Source organism: Opisthocomus hoazin, chromosome 4 (assembly GCF_030867145.1).
Source record: "Opisthocomus hoazin isolate bOpiHoa1 chromosome 4, bOpiHoa1.hap1, whole genome shotgun sequence".
NCBI lineage: Eukaryota > Metazoa > Chordata > Aves > Opisthocomiformes > Opisthocomidae > Opisthocomus > Opisthocomus hoazin.
This window is the reverse complement of record NC_134417.1, coordinates 90,184,765-90,206,119: the sequence shown is the minus strand read 5'-3', so window position 1 is coordinate 90,206,119 and position 21,355 is coordinate 90,184,765. Positions and strand designations below refer to the sequence as shown.

The 21,355-nt window shown below is 40.9% G+C and overlaps 1 protein-coding gene across 1 annotated transcript; it reads right to left on the bottom strand.

Moving 5' to 3' along the window:
- Positions 1-502: 502 nt before the first annotated feature.
- Positions 503-19,911, bottom strand: AQP1 (aquaporin 1 (Colton blood group)). Its single transcript, XM_009931008.2, has 4 exons — positions 19,339-19,911; positions 4,379-4,543; positions 3,894-3,974; positions 503-2,338 (listed from the first exon to the last, which is right to left on the bottom strand). The coding sequence occupies exons 1-4, from the start codon at positions 19,726-19,728 to the stop codon at positions 2,159-2,161; spliced, it is 816 nt and encodes a 271-aa protein (XP_009929310.1). The 5' UTR covers positions 19,729-19,911; the 3' UTR covers positions 503-2,158.
- Between the last annotated feature and the right edge of the window lie 1,444 nt (positions 19,912-21,355).

Sequence of the window (21,355 nt, the reverse complement as noted above, 5' to 3'; positions counted from 1 at the left end):
CTTCTAAGTTGCCTTGTGCTGGTGCGTGCAAAAAAACAGATGATACTTTGTCCGCTGTCTAAACCACAGAGTGTGTACATCTGCACTGCTGGTGCTGCCTATCCGTGGGATGACAACAGGCCCTCTGAAAAAACAAAGTAGATCATCTTGCCATTGCTCAACTTTTCCCAGGAAAAGTTTGGGAGAATGTTAGTTGGGATGGCCCACACACTGACAACTGTGTTTCTGTACTTGGAATGTTCCCCTGTGCTTTTTCATTTACTGACATCTGTGTAGCCACTCTCTGCAGGTATTTGGCATGCTGTGGGCTACCCAACAGGCTGGCTACTGAGACCATGGGAGGTGGTTTGCTTTGCCTGCCACACGAAGAAAGAAACTTCCTTTCCCCAAAGGGTAGCATCAAATCAAAGGATCAATCAAGAGTAGAAAAGCTGAAGAGTGGCATAGAAAATAAGATTGAATTGTGTTGCAAAGCAAATGAAAAATCAAGAATCACAAACAATTTGTGTGTTAGCACAACAGATTTTGTTTATTTTTAAACCACCCCAAAATCCAATCATGCTGTATGTACATGGACAATATACGGGATACATCAAATGTAGACAAGAAAGATAAAACATATTCTGCTTTAATTTGCTGGTGATTTTTTTTTATATTGTATATCTGTTCAACTTCATTAAATGATCCAAGCTCTATGGATTCCCCTGTCAAAAATTCCCATGTCTGCACTGTCTAACAGAAGACATTGCTCATATTACCTCCGAGGTGTTTGTCTGATTGATAAAGTGTGCAGCTTTTTATGTAGGTTCCTCTGGGCCTCATGTCTTATGTAAAACTGTTTAGTGGAGAACAAGTATATCAGCACGTATCTGCTTTAACTATATTCTATAGTTAGTATGTAAGACCAGCTACGACTTTGGGTTACTCAGGAAATCATAAGTAGCACGCACACAAAAATGAAAACAGAAAATAGTCTTCCACATTGTTTAGTGTTAATTTTCTTTACATTTCCAGTGTCATTTATTTTGCTAAGCACTGCTGCTGTTCTTTCCATTTGTCTTATGCTCTTATTTTCTTACAAAACAGTATACTAGGCTTTCTGTATAAAACATATATATAATCATTTATATATATATATAAAAACAAAGCAATGACCCCCCAAAATGGACTTACACACAGCTATGTATTCGTCCCTCGTTAGAAAATATACTGTGTGTATATCTATTCATTGCCCCTGAATGTCACAGCACTGGCTATTAGAATGGGGTCAGGAAGAAAGGGGCCTTTTTTTTTTCCTGGTTTGCTTTAAAACAGAGTTAAATTATGTAAGATGAACAAAGGCAGAGCAGTCCCAGGAACAATCAGATCCTGTTTACATATTGGCACCAGGTTGTTCTTGTTGCCGCTGTTATTACTACTCTCCAATTTGACTTCTAGTTACTACTTCCCAGGAATTAACATATCTATATATTTTTTTTTCTTGTATTCTCTCTCCTCACAATGAGCTGGATGCAGGTTCAGGGAGAATGACAAACTAGAAAATCTAAATGGATCCCGGGACTCTCGAGATTCTTGCTCTGCTAACGTTTCTGGCCCTCTTTCTGAAAGATCATCAATCATCTAGAAAATTATGGTTAATTATACATAACAAGTAATTTTTAGTGGCCTTTCCTTCCAAACAATGCTTTTTGGACAGTGATTTGAGATAATGTTTCACATGCACTGCTAGCACTAAATACCACCCTTGCATATTTGTATAATACTTTTTCCAGTTTAAGGCCCCCATTATTGGTACAGATGGTTCTCTGCTCTCCGTATCTGATCTTTCATCAAACAGACTGGTCATTTGAACTACTTATCATTACTGAGTGACTGGGAGAACCACCCACGCTAAATATACCAGAAAATTTGGTGGTGGTGAGGGAGGAGTTTAATTGCAGACCAAAATCTTTATCTCACACTAAAGTGTCTAATGACTTCTTGGCCTGAAGACTTTGTAATTGAAAAACCCCAGATATAAAAATGCTATTAAGATTGGGAGCAAAAAATGGAACACCATATTGAATTAAAAAACAAAGTACTGCTTGCTGGTTTACAAAGAGTCTCTAACACTGATAAAATCTTCAGAAACCAATGTGCTTTTTTTCCTCATCCTTCTTTATTTTGGCTTCATTTCAACCCGGGAGTTCATATCATCTCCTTCCAGATCATACTCTTCTACTTGTCCGCTGGTCCACACCTTCATGCGGTCAGTCAGGTCACTGCTTCTGGGAGCCAGGATGAAGTCGTAAATCAGGGCAGCACTTGCTCCTCCAATGATTGGGCCAACCCAGAAGATCTGAAACACAGTTCCAAAACCAGTTAATGTATCAGGTGTTACTGCATTTGAAACTGTTCTGAAAAGTCTCCTCTGAGGATTTTCACCACAAAATTTGCAGAGAAAATATTAAAATTACAGTCTATCAACTGAATATTTACTTAACTGTGTGGCAAGAAACCAGGAATTTCTCAGCATGAATTGGCAATAGACCCAGAGATTAATAACTGTGACTGTGTTGTCAAGTTACTAAAATATGTTTAAAAGTTTAAAAGTTATTTAAAATAAGGTATCTACTCATAAAACCTCTCTGTTACTCCTGACAGATTTGGCAGAGGACAACAATTTCTAAAAGTAACAAAGGTATTAGATTATCTCACTAACTTTCAGTGATACATAAATTAGGAAGTAACACTTAGTGAGGACCTAATTAAGTGTTTAATTTGCTACTAGCTGCTACTTAGCTAGCGATACTCCTGTAATTGTACTGGTCTAATCACTTAAGGCAATCAAAGTTTGAAGGGAGAGGTAGTAAAACTATTTTAGTAGACTGGTTGATTTCACTAGAAATAACAGATGATTGAGGGATTTGCATGGCCAAAGAGTTCCTGACTCTGAAAACATGCTGTCTTTTATCCAGCCGTATCAGTGCTTTAATATGAATTACTACCTCTATCTCCTTCTCTCTGTACAAAGGAAAATAATTTTTGTATGAAATTCTGAGAATACTAGCTGCTACCTTAGCTACATTACCTTACTATCCCAATAGAAGTGTTTAGATGGGAGATTCTGGCAAAATTTCCCCAGTGTCGTCCTTTTGTGTTTGGCTTATTAGATTAAAAAGGCATCCATATCCAAAATTTTCACAACCCATTATAACACCACTAAATTTCCATGAATGCCCATATAACCAGCTGCCAAAATCAGGAGTAGGATAGTTGAAACATACTACAATTTAAATAGTTAAGAACACGTGGTCAATTGGGACTTTTATATCAGCCTTCTTTATTGAGCTTTAGTGATGTAAGTATATTTTGTGAAGTTCCTCATTTTAGCCACATTTAATCACAACGAATAATCTAAAGTTTATAGGGTTTCCAGAGCACTTATCCATGAAAGCACATAAGCAGACACTTAGCTTTAAGAACATGAAAATTTTTTTGGCTTCCAAATATTGGATGATCCATTTCAGTTTATATACCTGCTTAAGAACCTTCCTAAATTAGGTTTTACAAGATTAAGCAATAGCACTTTACAAACTCAGCTTAAACACTAAATGCTTAATACGGGATTCTGTATAATGAGGCCTTAACATTAAAATATTTGAAATAAATAAACACAAAGGAAAATAACCAAAGAAAATCTGCTGTATTACTTTGAACATACACACTCAGCTTGAGAACTTGGTGATCTCCTGAGGCTGGTCAGGAGCAAAAGGAGATTATTCTTTGTTAAATGAAATATAAATGGCAACTCACTGAGTTGGTGCTAATGATTATGTGTTTAAAAGTTTCTGGTCTTGTAGGTTATGTATATGCAGATCCTCTTGTAAGCTAAACAAATTTATTCAACTTACCCAGTGATTTTCAAAGTTGTTGGCAATCAGCGCTGAGCCAAAAGATCTGGCTGGGTTAATTCCACAACCCGTGTAATCAATCTGTGAGGTAGAAAGAGAACCAGAGGTGAGGCACTGATGCACATGTGGCATCTTCATTACATGGGAGGGCAATCGGCAGCCTGCAGCATGGTTCAGATGCTCACGACAGCGTCATTCATCCCACCCACCCTTCCTCAGAAAAAGGGGGAAAGACCGTTTGCTGTAAGACTGTCATGTCCCACCAGGGAAAGAGGTCCTACTGCAGCAACTCCTCCCAGATGTAAAACCTCATCACTTCTTGCCAACAGCCCGAGAAAGAAAGGCTATGCATGTTGCAGAAACAATGTCAGTCTCTGAAGTGGAATGAGAAGGAAGAAACTGTCTTCTGCTCATCACCTTCCTGCCTGCACTGGCCCATCCTGAGGGGAGCATTGCAGCTATGAACTGTGACAGCTAAAACTTACAGCAAGAAGATGTCCCAAGGCAACGGAAAGACCAATGGCCAAAGGTGCTGATCCCGAGACATCATTCCTTCTCCGATCTGTGGTGGCGAGGACACACAACACCAGCTGGAAGGTAGCAATGATTTCAATTCCTAGTCCTTGGCCAGCATTGATTCCTTCTGAAAGCTGCATGGAGACAAGAAGGAAAATGTCACTTTATATTCCTACCTGACTTCAACCAGTAGAACATAGTTTTGCAGGATCTACTTTCTCAATAGGAAAACACAGACCTGCACAGCCATTTTGCTCCTCAGGTTGCTTTTACTTGACAGGGAAAAAAAAAAAGAAGGAAAACAAAAAAGTTAACAGAAATTAGTTTTGAAACACTCACTACTGTACTCAAGTCTAGGTGTAACCAGCTTTTGTCAGTGATCCAACACCGTTGCATGGTTGCTGCATCCAGTCAAAGTCAATTTTCAACGACTAGAGAGAAAGGGAATGTACCTGATCTACGTGTGGGAAACAAATGAGCCAGAGATTCACCTTCACTAGAGTTTACCCACAGAAGTGAATTGTGGTGCCTTGAGACATTTTTTAATCGCTTCTGAGAATGAGGATCATGTGGTCAAGTTAAACATTGCTCAGCTTGCCTTCAGCAACAATTTCTAAGTAAACAGGGGCAGGAGAAGGAAGGGACAAACAGACAGCAAAAAAGTGCATAGCTCTGGGTAGTTTGAAAGTACCTGTCTCTGCTGTTGACGAGTCATGTTAATGTTTTCTTCTCCCATCACCACTTATTTTGTGAGATTCAGTATGAACTCTTCAAAACGAGGACTTCATGTGGACAATGTCCAGCAAAATCCTGGCCCCATGGACAGATTTCCACATTAAGACACCTATACTGTGATTCAGTTGCCACTTTAAATATCCTGAGGTTTCTCTGGTATTTATGTGGGACTGCTAGATGTGACAAAAGTCCTGAAGAATACCAAAGGTATCTAAAATGTCTCTAGATGTCAATGGTTAGGCAATGGATCTCTAACTTGGATAGGTAATGAACGTAGTCAATGGAGATGAGATCCTCTCTGATGAAATGTGGGTGAACATTTGAGAGTCAGCTGAATAGGTGTCTTTTATTTTGTATTCACTAGAACTCATTGGACTACAAGAAGACCTTACACACTTAACTCACACGTAGACTAATTTTAGGTGTCTTTTGGATTCAAACTGAATCTCACTCAACTTCTCTGGGAGCCGTAAAAAGCTATTTACAATTCAGGAATCCCAAGTGGCAGATGAGGGAAGTATTTTGATTTCCTACTGAAGTAAAGAAGGTTCTCTAGAAAAACTCACACTGGCAGACATAGATATTCCAACTGTACTATTAATCATGAAATCAGTAGAGTTTGTTCTTAATTTAAATGCTGTAGAAGATACTGAAACCATAGTAATTTACACAAATGAACATTGTACAGCAGAAATGCTGTCATATTTCAGTACTGTTAGAAACCTGTGCTTAGCAAGAAACCATGGAGCTGAACCATTCATTGTTGTAACAAGTCTTGAATTCTGCTTCTAATTGCTAATTGCTACATTCAGTGATCTTAGCTAAGACAAGACAAGCCTGTATTTGAGCTGAATAACTTGGTTTTAGGCAGAAATAACTACATTGCACAGATAGGATGAAACATGAGCTTGGACACAGGCCAGAATGACTGAGAATGTGAGTGACTCAGAGTAGGAAGAAAACTATGCAAAACTTCTGCTCAAGAATAGTGCTATCAGTAGGCTATCCCTTCTGTCACAGCCTTTGCATTAAAAATTGCTGGGTCGTACATGACAAAAACGTAATTAAATGTTATTGTGACCTGTCCAGAACAATAAAACTGTGGGAAATCATGTTTTAAATCTGTTTTTGTGGTTTTACACTCTAATTTTCCCCAAACATGTGTTTGAATAACCTTAAAACTTCAAGAACTTTTTCACTTTCCACCTTTGCTATTCACTTTTCTTGTTTTTTCTCTGTAACAAAACAGCAAAATGTCAAATCCTAAAGCAATGAAAAAAAACCGTCAGATTCTTCAGCCAGCATAAATCTGATTAACCTTAAAAACAGTGAAAATATATTAATTTCTAAGACCTGCCCATTTGAAGCATTAATAATATATTTTTATATCTTGTTTCTTAATATGCAGGATTGATATTCCTTGAGTGAGAAGCAGTTTAACCAGAGTTAGAAGGGAATTCTGATTGGAATCGTGGCCTTTTTGGTTCCTTCAGGATCCTTACAGTAGAAACTGAAATCAGTTAATGATACCTTCAGCATTAACAGCATTTACATGTGAGAAATACAGGTCTGACATACATATATACAGATGAGGCAGCAGTGAAAATGACATGATCCAGAAATTCGTGATGAAGGCCTGATATATCACTAAATTAATATAAAAATGGTAACTTTTTTTCGCTGTGGAGACAGTGGAATTTGTGGCTCTCAGCAAATTAGGCTTCCAATGCATCCCATTGACATCAGAAGTAATAGTATCACTTCAGGAATCTGGATTATTGACTCTCTGGAAAACTGTCTCTCACATTTGGAAGGTCAAATGGTCAAACTCAAAAGGCAAGTGTATCGGCAAATAAGTGAGTGATATGCAGATGCCCAAAAGTGGATAAGAAACTAAATTCTCTTCTATCATAATGCAGCTGTTATACCCCAAAGAATCTAGACCTGAGGTCTGGCACATTGATGTCAGTATTTGACAAAGCCTTGACATGTCAAATGACTAAACTGTGACATATCTTTAGTCTTCCCCTTCGTTTGAAGGGCTTTGATAAAACAAAAAAAGTCAATAAGAGCAAAATTATGCTTTTGAAACTTGTGGTAATCCTTATCTTTGAGAGGTGGAAATCGTATTCTTCCTTTCCCTCCAGGAAAAGACATCCTACAGCTGACGTGACTCAAGGTCATTCTCCCTGTTAATCATTTATTGATGGGTTGTGTGGAATCAAAGAAAACCTGGAAATATCATAGGAAACCTTATGCTTTCCTCTAGCATGTTATTTTACGCAGCCTGCCAGGGACATTAGATTCCAATGTAAGAGCAAGGACTCTGGGCCATGTTCCAAACTGAGGCAAACCGAGGTAAACCTTGGGTGTTCTGCTTTGCTGTGGTCTGTGGATCTGCAGTGTAGAAGTGTAGCATCACAGACGTTTGTTATTTGCCTACTTGTCAGAGCTATAGTGCCACTATGGCAGCAGCCTGGGCCATCCAGGGCACAACAACACGTGGAACAGCATGAGCCTTCACCACCCTAACCACATTCCATCCACAGCATAACATGAGTAGTAGGAAGATGCATTTCCTAACAGCAAGTTGAAAGGTACATATATATATATATATATATATATATATATATGACAGGCTTGACAGGCTGGAGAGATGGGTCTGCGTGAACCGCATGAAGTTCAACAAGGCCAAGTGCAAGGTCCTGCACGTGGGTCAGGGTAATCTCAAAAACAAGCACAGGCTGGTCAGAGAGTGGCTCGAGAGCAGTCCTGAGGAGAAGGACTTAGGGGTACTGGTGGATGAGAAACTCAACATGAGCTGGCAATTTGCACTTGCAGCCCAGAAAGCCAACCATATCCTGGGCTGCGTCAAGAGAAGCATGGCCAGCAGGTCAAGGGAGGTGATTCTGCCCCTTTACTCCACTCTCGTGAGACCCCACTTGGAGTACTGCGTCCAGATCTGGGGCCCCCAACATAGGAAGGACATGGATGTGTTGGAGAGAGTCCAGAGGAGAACCACAAAGAACATCAGAGGGCTGGAGTACCTCTCCCATGAGGACAGGCTGAGGGAGTTGGAGCTGTTCAGCCTGGTGAAGACAAGGCTCCGGGGTGACCTTAGAGCAGCCTTTCAGTACCTGAAGGGGCCTACAGGAAGGATGGAGAGGGAGTTTTTACAAGGGTCTGTAGTGATAGGACAAAGGGGAATGGCTCTAAACTAGAAGAGGACAGATCTAGATTAGATATTAGGAAGAAATTCTTCACTCTGAGGGTGGTGAAACACTGGCACAAGTTGCCCAGAGAAGCTGTGGCTGCCCCCTCCCTGGAAATGTTCAAGGCCAGGTTGGATGGAGCTCTGAGCAACCTGGTCCAGTGGAAGATGTCCCTGCTCATGGCTGAAGGGTTGGAACCAGGTGATCTTTAAGGTCCCTTCCAACCCTTACCATTCTATGATTCTACGATTCTATGCAGATAGTGGAGCCACAGCTGGTGGATCAATCACTGTGAAGGCGCTGCATAGATATAATCCATATTGGTAAATTAATTGAGAGACATATAATATAATCAAATGAGGACCATTCAACCCAAGGGCAATGACCATGAGAGTAACTAGTTGAGGTGAAACTTGCTTTTTGGTCTTAGGAAATGAGTAGATGTTGCATTGCTTCCATTTCTCCACAACATCAGACAGAAGGTGGGAAATACAGAAGCTTGTTTCTCAGAAGTGCCCTTAACTCTCACGTTAGCTGACTGACTTCCACAGCTTCAAGCAGTAATTTGGGTAAATTAATAGTATCTTTTCTTTCCTTTTGGCTTTTTTTTTTGGTGTGTGCTTTTTTTTTTTTTTTAGAGCAGGATATTTATTAGTTGTCTGCATTCAGAAGAGAAATGGGGACAGGAAATTAAAGTGGCCCAAGGTAAACCCAACTGTGTACTTCTGTGGTGGCTTCATATCTTTCTCATTAGGAGAAAAAGTATATCAAGTTCAGCCCTGCTTCCTGTTATATGGATAAGAAAGTTTGTTATGCAAGGTGGTTTCATCACGTGGTGCTATGCTCCATCTCATCCAACAAACACTCAGCTATGGATTGTATCTTCCAGGGTCCAGCGTACTTTCATATAACAGGGATTAGTTTCTCATTGTTCCTGAAAAATATAAACTTCTGTAAATGTGGAAGTCAATTTTTCAGCAGGGGAATGTCAACTTTCCCCATTCTTATGAAACACTTCACTGCAAGCTGTGCTGGCTGATGCTTTTTAGAGAGAGAAAAGTTAAACCACAGCAATTCAGCGACACACATAACATCCTGATGGCTGGGACTTCTCTGGTTTGCATAGCCCAGCCATCCCCCAGATATGGCAGCTTTCGCAGAACCCCAGCAATAGCATGGTTGGCACGTAATAAGAAGTATGTTGTGGACTGACTATAAATGTATTACCTTTTATTAAATTGTTATTAATATTCTTGTTGGGAGAAGAACTATCATCTCATACCCATACAAAATTTAACATTTTAAAGAGCTGTGCTGCAATAAAAAATATCTTTATATCAAAGAGACTTCTTTCCTTCTGTGATGAATCCAAATAAACAAATAAAAACTTGCACCAGGCCTGCTGTTTTCAGCATTCCAAATTATTAGCTTATCTCTGCCATGCCAGACTTTTTTCTTAAAGGAAGATTTTTAGCATCTTATTCAAGTAAATTCTCACTGTCTTACTGTGTTTTTTTCCCGTAGCTTAAATTTTCCTTCTTTGATTTTCCTTACATTTCTTAATAAGGAAAACTCTTCACATTAGTTTAAATGTTTCATGCTCTCTTCTTCATCCTCACACCAGAAATGTTAGTAGTGCTGCTTTATACCAACTAAATATCATGTAAGCATTTAGCTGGGCAAAGTTCTTTAATGCAATGTTCTTCAAATACATTCTCAGAAAATAATCTCCCTACTTCCTTCAAAACCATCTTCCACTAGCAGGCCTTTCATTTTGTCCGACTCTTCTCATTCTTTCAGCTCCAACTCTGTTACAAATATAACTTCATACCTTCCATCTTGATAACATACCTTTCTTCTGCTGGAAGTCTGTCCCAGATCTTCGTAGCTATAAACCTTTTAATTCACAGTCCACGCATTCAGAGACTTTATCTCCAGCTATTTAAATACAGATAGTCTTTTGTCTCCTTGCCATTTAACTGTATCACTCTGAAATGCATGTTTCTATACCCGTTAATTGAGTGTTAGGGATTCAGAGAGTATAAAAGTCTCATTTCTTTATTAAGTAGAGACAGGCAAAGATCTAAAGAGTTTCACTTAAAATTATATAACAGGAGCACTCAGAAGAAGCTGCTTATGAGGCAGAGAATTAGCTTTGGATCATATCCTAGATCAACAATAGGAACATTCAGCAGAACCTAGGGACAAAACATATTGTCCTCTGCTAGATTATCCTTCCTATAAATACAGCCTTAAGAGCTCTAAAGGAGACTCATTCAATTCCCAAAGCAGAAATCATATTTTCCATTCTTTGGACAGCAGACACCCTCCAGGAACAAGACTAACCTCCCTCCTCCCACCCTATCTTCAGGCTGATGAGAAACTAGCCAGGGCTTTGTGCTGCAGAAGCCTGGTGTGCCATAAAGAGAAAACTGGTGGTTTCATTTATATTAAACCAGAGCATATAAAGTTTACATGTGAGGCCAGTGGCAGACAGTAAAGGTCAGTTCCTCTACAGGACTTCCATTTAGCACAGCTAGCTAGAGATAGACGTTTTGTTTCTTTTACACTTTCACTTTTTGATGTTCTTCGGGGAAAGCTGCTTTAGGGAAACTTCTTTTTTAAATCTTGCTGCTGAGAAATAAACAACTTCTATTCGGAGGATGAGAAATGATGAGTTGGGCTTTTTTTCTTTATCAAGTAAAAACCAAACAAATGATTCATCTTCCTTAACACTTTTGAAGCACTCATTTATACCATAGAGCTATTTATGTTATCCTGTGTTGTCAGCCCAGAAAAAGATGGTCTTTTGATGAGGAATTAGAGGCATATCTGAATTTTGAGCCTAATAGAATCTTCCTTTCTAGGTTGTCACTGGAATAATTTGCTGGATTTGCACAAACCTCATAGTAAGTTTTTTGGCAATTGCACCAAAGTGATACTCAATATATATTTCTGGACAAACATTCCAGCAAACCTGTGAATTTTTCAAACTTTCCAGGTCTGAGGTAGTTCACACTGTCAGTCTTGTGCAACACACTGAAGATCTGGCATTTCCACGGAGTTAAAAAACAGCTCTGAATATGTGCAATGTATTTCAGGAATTAGGGGAACAATTCCAGCTCCTTCAATTCTCACTTTTATTCATCAAGAGCGAAGTCATGTCAAAGGAAGGAAAAGGGGCCAAACCTGAATTTATCTGTTCCTCAGTCCAAACACAGTCATCATTAACTTCATGACAAGTTGTGTGTGTATGTGTAAGAAAACGTGTAAGAAAACCTGTGCCACAGTTCTGCTTTGAAAGCATCCTTTGACTGTATTTGGCACAGAATTAGTGTCAAGAGCCTGGAAGAGTTTGGTTTTCTGTGGTACCTCTCAGTGGTTCCTGGGGATGTGATGCACAGGGCTCTACCAGGAAAGTACACAGCGCATTTCATTGCTCCTTTCTGGTCCACAAATGCCAGAAGAGAAACCCCTTGCAGAGATTTCAGGACACATTTTTGCCCTCCTGCTGTTTATAGAGTTTCCTCCAGGATGCCTGTCAGGCCCTGTATATTTTCTTTAACAGGTTTATATTGTGCCTTAGCCTCAGTTCTCATTGACTTCAGTGGAGTTACAGCAGTTAAACACAAGCACTGGATTTGGCTCTGGATACCAGAAAGATCAGTACTTTCCCATTCGCTTGCACATTAATAAACACACATACTGCTCCCAGCCAGGCCAGAAAAACCTTCAGTGGACATTCACTTGCTCCATGACTTTGGTATTAATATCATTCTGGGGGTACTGAGCAGCACAGCCACAGACTGTGATGTCTCATTGCGCCAGGTACCGTATCAGCCCACAATGAAAAGGTTGCCTCTGCCTCTGCACATTTGTAATAGAGAGACAAACAGACACTGAGAAATGCAGATCCATAACATACAGATAGTTTGCTGTCTATGAATATGAGCACAAGCACTATAGTTTGGACTGGTTTTCCTAACTCTGGAGTGTAGATTTTTCTAAGAATGAAGAATCCTTTGACATTTCAATTGTGATACCAGGTAAAGATCTCTCTGCTATTCAATTCTCTCAAATAATCTAGAGAATGGACAAATAAGCAAAAATGTACTACTACTCTAAAGAAAACAGGCAATTTCCTCTTGAGACAAACAGGAAATTTTTCGAGGGCTATTTTTTCTTCCTTTAGTACTTGTGATGTGGTTTAGTATCACTGCTTTAAAAATGCTTCTCTTAAAGGTAGATATATACAGCCCAGATAGTGACATTTTATAGGATTCTCTGATTAAAGAAAAGCTATTCTTGACTCACCTGAAGGTTCACTTTGTCTGCTGAAGTACATGAGCTTTGCTGCAATAACTTATATGTTGTTTTTACCCTTGCATCCCTTTAACCAGAAGAGATCCATATTTATTCTCATGTTTTCTGTGAAAATATCCATTTGTTTTCAGGCTGTGGTTCTTGCCATGTCAGATCTTGACTTAGAACAGATATCCATTAATAGATTTTTTTTTTTTAATTTCTAGTTAATTTAAATTAGGAAATGAAATTTGGGGTTACCTCATCTGAAGAATCTTTCTATCTACCAATCTGTCTCTGGTGTGTGAGCATGTGTGGAGCTGCATAAATATGGACACACAAAATATTCAGATACATATGGCATAATACATAGAGTGCTAAGGAAAGGACAATAATTTTAACTGTTTCTTCACCAGTCAGGAAGGGTGGTGGCAAAAAGAATTTCCTTATATTTTATACTTAATCCTACTTAGTTTGACAGCTGGTCAAAGACAGAAAAAAAACATTTACTCCAAAATCCCAGCATTACTCTATTTGAATTACAATACTAACCAATCTATCAATTTAGTAATGTTTTTAGATCCATTGCAACTCATTATTTCACAACCCTCTGTGCACCCCTTTCATATATTTCTATCATTTCTAAATAGAAATAAATAAAGAGGACCTTTAATCTGAGATTTGCAGAGAATTTTTCAAAATATGCACCAGTCACGCTTGGATCCTCTGCACAAGAACCAAGTCCACGGTACAAAACCAACTTTGAACCATTCTGTTCCAGTACCAAAAGACTGGCCTGCAGGTGAATGATCACTAAGGGCCTTGCCTTGTAACAGAAATTGCCATGCTGCTGCATCCCTGAATGGTCTCTGCTGAAAGCTCAGGATATGGGTATATTATTATAGAAGCACTAGGCAAATCTTCACAGAAATGGAAATCAGAAATAAATTCTGAGATATAAGGATTAGAGCTATAATCTCTGTTTTCCCCAAATTCTCCAGAGGATGGGCGATAACCATCAGGTTTACATCTCAGCCCAGATGTTTCTGCTGTCACTGTGTGAACACATTAGAAAGCAGCCAAGACTATGGCCAGTTTTGAGCAGGTGCCTTTCCTGTGTTCCACCTCCCCAGCCTGGTGTGATTCAATGCAATGCTGGCATGCCATAAAAGACTTCTGCTGCAAAACTGAAATTGAATAATGAGCTATTGTTGTGGCCCTCTTTGTTAAGAAATAAAAACCCCAGACTAATCTCATGTACAGGAGCCATTTTGCTCACTCTAAAAAGGCAGCAACTTGTGGTCCCTTGTAGAAGCTCAAGTGCTTAAGCACGCAGCTGTCCCAGTACAGGCAAGGTTTCCAGAAGAAGCTTACTTTGGATCCAAAACAGAGAGGGCAGAGGGCAGTGACAAGGAGAACGAAGTTCTGTATTGAAACTTGAGAAATGCACAGTCTATAATCCGCATTGGGAAAAGGCATCCAAGGATTTTTAATAAATGCTAGAGGTCAGGAACTCGGCTGCCTGTCTCGTCCATCCAGCGACACCTCTGGAACTGCAATTTTCCATACTGACTCAGAGGAAAAGCAGCATCACTTGCTCAATTGTCCACTCACACTGTCAAACTCTCAGTTTGTTTTGGAAGTTCTTCCAACTCAACCCGACTTTGTTTAATTTCAGATTGGAGGACAACAGACTCATAGGGTGCGGGCACAAAGAGAGAGGGAAATCACAAGGGGAACACTGAGTCATCAAATGTCAACCATTCAAGTCATGCTCCCCATGGTGAGAGGGCCACCACTGGTGCACTGGTTTGCATCTAAGGTGGGGAGTCTGGTGATTCCTGTCTGTGATCCCCTCAAAGGCAGGTTTCTAAAGGATGGGAAAGATTCTGTGAGGAATATCAGGATAAAAACATCAGTACTGACCCACACACACCATCAAAATGTGTGACAGGTCTCAACTTTACGAAAGGGAACTTCCAGTGCAGGAGCAATTTTATGTTTGCACTAGAGGTTTCTGTGCCTTGGAAATTTGTTGAGACAAAATTCACTAGTATTGATATCCTAGAGATAATATGATACATCTGCAAAAGCTAAGGATCTACGCATCTTATGCTTCAGGCTGTTCTCCAGTCACCTGGAGACAGGAGATTGACCATCCTTCAGCTTTCCCAAGAAGCAGCATAAGGCTGGAGCTGGGGGACACACAGCAGAGAAAAAAAGCCATCTCCAGCAAAGGGATTCAAAGCTGCTCTGCTGCTGCCAGACCACAATCCAGCTAAGTGGGATCACTAATGGAAAGGGGACTCATTCTGCAGTGTGACTTTGGTGAGGGTGTAAGGTGTCTCAAAATAGCAGATACTGCCCTGGTATCTGTAAAAATAATCAGAACAGAAAAGGGCTCCTTTCTCCCTGCCTTAGAGCAAGGATTTGGAGTTGGCCACTGTGTCTTCGTCACCTAAGGGTGACCCTTATGTGCACCAATTCTTCTGCCGCAGCTGATCCAACTTTGGGAACACTCCACTGAGCAGTAGTGGCAGAGACACAGGCAATCGCACTGCAAACCCAAAGGGTGTTCCAACAACAAATGACTTTCCACTCTTCAGGAGCAGTAGCTATACTATTATTCACCTGTCTCAAGAAAACAATCCAGACCTCTGAATCCACTGACCGCAGACCTCTTCTGGCTTTTCCAGAAAGCTCATCAGTTACACAAACAACATTTATCAGTCCACTGAATGTTTTTAAAAACCAAATCCTTCTATTTGTTATTCTTGGTTGTTTTTCTTTTCTATCTACCCTGAGCAATGCTACCTTCAGGTCTGTTTTCCTTGCCTACAATTTCTGATCCACTTATAACTTTAAAATAATATCTTTCATCATAAACTTCAAGGCAGTTTTCAAATAGTTTCCAAATTGTAGCCCCGAGCTGTAAGGGGCACACTTCCTGGCACTCTAATCAATATGCCAAAATAGAGAAATTATGAAATTGTAAAGCAGTGTCTGCATTTTTCAAAAACTCTGATTATTTTCACACAAAAACTGAAAAAAAATGAGCTACAGAAATTTTCTCAGCATGTTTTTAAAAGCTTGATATGAGCTCTCAAGATAGTCATTGCTGAACCACAAATATTGTGTTACCTTAGACTACAGAAGTGTCCTCTCACCCGCCTTTCCTGCTTGACCTCTCTGTTGGTCATTAACTGCCTGTGATGAATAGTTTCTTCCATTATCCAGCTACAGATCTGTCCTCACTAGACAATAGCCAGCTATGCTGGCAGATGAGTGGACTTTGGATTAGGTATTCCCAGTTCTTACAGTTTTGTCTAATGGAAATTTGCAACATGTAGTAATCCAATTGCCAAAAAAAGATACAAGATGATGTAAGGAAAAATATTTAAGTTTTTAGAACAATAAACACAATGCACGCTCTTCTTTCAGCTTTTCCAGTTCTCCAAGTTTTTACTTTGACACCTACACCACTACTAAAATACATGGGAAGTTAAGTGTCTTAAAAGGATTCAGTAACCTAAATACCTCTCTGAATATTGTCTAGAAAGTCTTTATTTGGAACCAGCCAAAGTAGCTAAAAATGTTTCCATCGACTTCAATAATGTTTGGATCAAACTCTTCATATGTGACTGTTTTGCTTGTCTTACTGTAAAACAGATCTTAATACTGAACATGTTAAAGGAGCATCCTGCTTTTGCAGTCCCCCTTCCTTCTCTTCAGCCTTGCACCTTCCATGGCTGCTCCATTTTCTCGTGTTTCCCTTTTTCCCTTTGTGTAATGAGAAAGGCACAGATTCATCCCACCTTGTTTTGGATACTTAACAGAGGCTCCCAAGCCTCTGGAGTCTCTTCATGCCAAAGAAGAGCTGGCTGTCTCTGGAGGAAAACTCAATGAATCTAGAGCCTGAAGTACCTCTCTGTCTCTCCTTCTCTGTGAACTAGAGAGGAGCCATGGAAATAGATTCCTGACTTGGCCCCTCAGTGCAGAACCCACATCTAAGTTCAGGCTTGCAATCACACTCAGTATCCACTGGGAACATTGGATAGCCACTGACTCCATTGAACTGCTCCCACTACATTTTTCCTGTATAAAACACACACACCCCCCACCCCACCCCCCCCACCCCGTGAGCACAACAGGGTCAGAACAGAGGACGTAGTCATGCATGTCTAAGCCCTCTTCCCAACCTTGTCAGAGCTCTCCCTTTCTTTCTATTCTTTTTCTCAATAGTGAATCTACACCTCACTTTCCACAGAAAGGGCAGGAAGACAAAGCTGCTGGCAGGGATGCCAGCTCTCTCCCTCCCCTCCTTGTCCTCAGGTTAAAAAGCATGACATAAAAGCATATCTCTGTGGCTTCTCCTTATCATCTATTTACTGAGGAAGGCAGCGTGCTCTTGGTGCTGGGATGTGGTTTCAGGATATGCCCATTGTGATCTGCTCTGCACAAGGACAGCCGTTCTGCTGTTCTCCTCTGTGCTGGGCTCTGACCCAACTCCCCCTCAGCCCTCCCCTCCTCAGACAGTCCAAGCTTGTCAGCGGGAAATGAATGGATTTGCTTTCCCCTCTAGTACTTTCTTGCAAAGGAGGAGAACAGCTGCTGCCCTCCCCATCCCCAGGGATGTCTCCCCACTGCTCCTCTAGCCAGAACATCTATAATTGGATGTGAAAGAGAAAATAAAAAATCAAAGTTCTGAGTATATGGCAAAGATAAGCACTGAGACCAGGACCTTTAGGAGCTATTTTATGTATTAAATCATGCACAGAAACTGTTGCCAGATTTTTTAAACTGATGAAGACTTGCACTATCCAGTATTCCAGAGGTGTTCCTCAGAGGGGAACAAGGCTTCCACCCTAACATGCAATTTTTGAGATTCATGTAGTAGTCTTCTAAAATCAGTGATCTTTTCTGATCTTTCCATCTGTCCCCATAGGCTCTTCTCTTCTGAGATTTCCTTGTGCAGAGCTCTGAATTATATCTCTGTTGCTCGGAGAGTTACTGATCAAGGAGCAAGGAGAGTTTGGGGTTATCATCTACACCCCCTTTACAAATGGTCATATTCAGGGTTTTTGCATGGAGGAAGGAGCCAGCTGTCAGCCTTTTGTGGTAAGCAAAAGGGGAAGACCAAGTGCGAGTGCTACAGAAACAAGACCTCCTGTGTTTAATGGCAGTTGGACCTCTCGAGGAAACCACTTGGGTGGATACCCTGTCCCATGCGGTTGAGAAGTTCCCTCGGCCAGTGGTTTCAGAGGAAAATATCACGTATCACACACACAGACAGAGCCTTCTGGAGTTAATAAAATGATGTGCTCTTCTTCCCCAAAATGTTTTGCATTAACCCATCAAAATTTCCGAAATGCTGGCATGATGGAACACTTGCAGGCAACAGGCTCAAGGGAGGTAAGCAGCCAACACACAGAGTAGCACGAGGGTAGATGATACTAAGCTGCTCAGGAATCACCTTCTTAACTTCAGATTATATTATGTTTTCAAAAACTACCTCATTTTCTGAATTAACTGTAATGCCACAGCATGCAAAAGCATATTGCTTTACTTGATAACGGTTTTTGACTCTTTCTTCCCCTTTTGTCTCATGATTTCTGAAGAGATATTGTATTTGCAGCGTTATGTCCCAAATATCCCTGTGACTTCAAATGGGCATAAGATTTCAAATTAACTCAGGTTTTGAACAGTAGTCAGCAATATTCGCAAGAAACAGATCACAGAAAATATGTGAAATACTTGTTCTTAACAGAAACAGGTGAGATAAGTGACTAGAAGGCAAGTTCCATTTATAGTACTCTGTGCACAGCAGTGGCTGTAGCACTGCCTCTGACAGTGGGATGATTTCAGGTTTAAAAATGCATCTATCCTGTTTTTTTTCTGCTCGGTTACAACAACAACAGCAAAATGACAATATTTTGAGGAGGAGGAGCTGTGGCCAGGCAGGTTTTTTTCAGCACGATGTGATCACCTGTCTGGGAGAGAGCTGAAACCTGCACTCCTGTTAAAAGTAGCCTCCTCACATCTTTCTGCAGTCTACACCACAGAATTCAGGGATTTTCCCATTTTTGCACAGCAAAAGGAGAAACACACTGAAAGAACAGCTGGGATTCTGTGTCCTGCAGGATCTGAGCACTCTGCCTAATGCAACAGGTAATGCTCACACATTTGGTGACAGAGTTTCTCTTGCTACACATCTCTCTCCCTGTTCCCACAGGTTTTCTTTGCAGTCAGCAACAGGTGACAGAAACCATTAATTAGGAGTTGAAAAAGAACCACATTCACAGAAGCGAAAACAACTTTGGTGTATGCACATCAATCAGCATGTTACCTGAGACCTTCAGAATCAAAAAAAGGGATTCGGTCATGCAGCTACCAGTGATTTCAATTGGTGTCAAAAGGCACCTTTCAGCAGTTTGGATGTACAAAATTGAACATAAGCAGAACTGATCATGACCATAATGTCCTAAAGCTCTGAAATGGGGATGGGGAGAAAGGACTGTCCCTGTGACATAGATCCATCCTGGTGTCAGTCAAGACTGGATCCCCCCCTGCTACAATAAGCAGTTGGCTGCCTGAGGTCACCGTCACCACCACCATCACCACCACACCCCCACCCACACAGCTTTGGTAGATTACAGGTGTTACAAAAAATTTCCACTTACCGAGTTGAGCCCCAGGAGGTTGTTTGGGAGAGAGGAGGTGACTCCCGACAGAATAGCTGTGGCCACCACTGCCCCCAGACACTGAGCGATGATGTACATGAGCGCCTTGAAGATGCTGATCTGGCAGCTCAGCAGGAGGCCCAGGGTGACGGCTGGGTTCAGGTGTGCACCGCTGATGTGGCCCACGCTTTGTGCCATGGTAGCAATGGATAACCCAAAAGCCAGCGAAACCTTCACGTTGTCCTGAGACCTTGTTGACGTTTTGTTGCCCACCACCGGGAAGCTAAAACCAAGAGCCGAGCCAATGCTGATAAAAATAAAAAGGCTCATGGCAAGGAACTCAGCCACCACTGCCCTCCAGAACATTTTCTTTTTGAATTCACTAGCCATCTTTCCTCTCTCTCTCTCTCTCCCCTCCTCACTTTCCTTCTCCTTCTCTCCCTTCCTTTGCCTGATATTTTTCCTTCGAGGTCTGAAGAGAAATCTGGAGAAAAAATACAGTCCTTGGATTATTTATAGGGCTTTGGGTGGTCTGTAGGAGGGAAGGGGTGTTGCACAAAAGGAGGAAAGAACGTCTACATAGATGCTGACTGCTAGATTGATGTAAGACACTGTATGCCTGCCAAAGTTTTTTCTTCCTTTTTTTTTTTTTCTCCCCCCTCCCTTAACAGCGTTCGATCTCTGCTGCCGTTTTTAAGAGGCTTTTTAAAATTCTCAGAAAGGTCTTTCGGAGTGCCTCAGGAATTTTACCCTCACTTCTTTAGCTCCTGTATCCTCATTCAGCACACGGATTGCAATGAAAGCTTTTACGGGATTTCTGTCTCGAGCTGGACTGAAACAAAAAGCAAAGTTATCTGTGCAGGCTGGTAAGTTATTCACGCTCAGCTTCACCGGCAGCAGATAACATCCGAAAGTAGTAAATAAAACTGACAACTAAATCTACACTCTAGAGACTGTTTCATTTGAAAACAGGTAGAAATGTCTCTTCTGCTGGCTCTGTGGAGACTTAGACTTCTTTCTGATGCCAAGGGTGACGGCTGTACGGACAAACACATGTATTTACACAGGCTCACACAAGCTGGTGTTAACTGATGAATGATAGGGATCAGTTGTAATTTCTGTGACCACCATGTAAGTCTGACATAACACCGCACATAAGCCGGAAGCTTTCTGTGGATGCAATCTGGATGCTGACGGGCAGGTGATTTTGGGGGGGGGTGGGGTTTTTTTTAAACTTTTTTTGATTTACATTGTATCTTCCTTTTTTTTCTTTCAAGCACAGAGGTGTCTCAGGGTTTCCCCAAGCTTGGTCTTCTGCACTCGTCCTCACCGGCAGGAAAAAAGCCAATCTGAGGGTTTCCTAGCCCCCCGTCCTGCAGCGTATCTATCTCACACCACTGTGAAGGTCGGCTGTCCTGGCTGTCACCAGGGAGACTGGCTCTTGCCACTGAGCTGCAGGACTGGCCGGAGACAGAGGCAGAAGCAAGGGAGAAGGGAAATTACATGCTTGATTTTGCAGACAAAATGAATGTCCCGGCAGTGCCAGAGCGTCTTTGGGAGCAAAAGGTCTAACCGCCTCTGGTTTGATCACGGCAGGGCTTGTATTCATGCCTCAGATTAACCCCTGTGTTACCAGATCTCTGATTGCTTTAACAGCTGGTGGTACCTTCATCTGTAAATCAGGGGGTTTGCTCTGACTTCTAACTATGCAAAATCTGATCCAGAGTCAGAAACTAACTCCCCAGGCACATCTCTTGAAAGATGGGTATTCAAAAGCATCCTACTTCTCTGCCTCTTCTTTTTTCTCCCTCTTCTTAATTTAATGCACTGGTGTCATCTTCTAAATTGTACTTAAATTAATCCAAGACTTTTTCACTTACACAATATGTCAGCATGAAGATAAAATCAAATACACACCTGGATAGTATTAGATGGTCATTAAGGGTTCTTAAAATATATTTGGCTTTCAAAAGATGATTCAGATACAAAGCTGAAGACTGTTTAAATAAAAATCCAG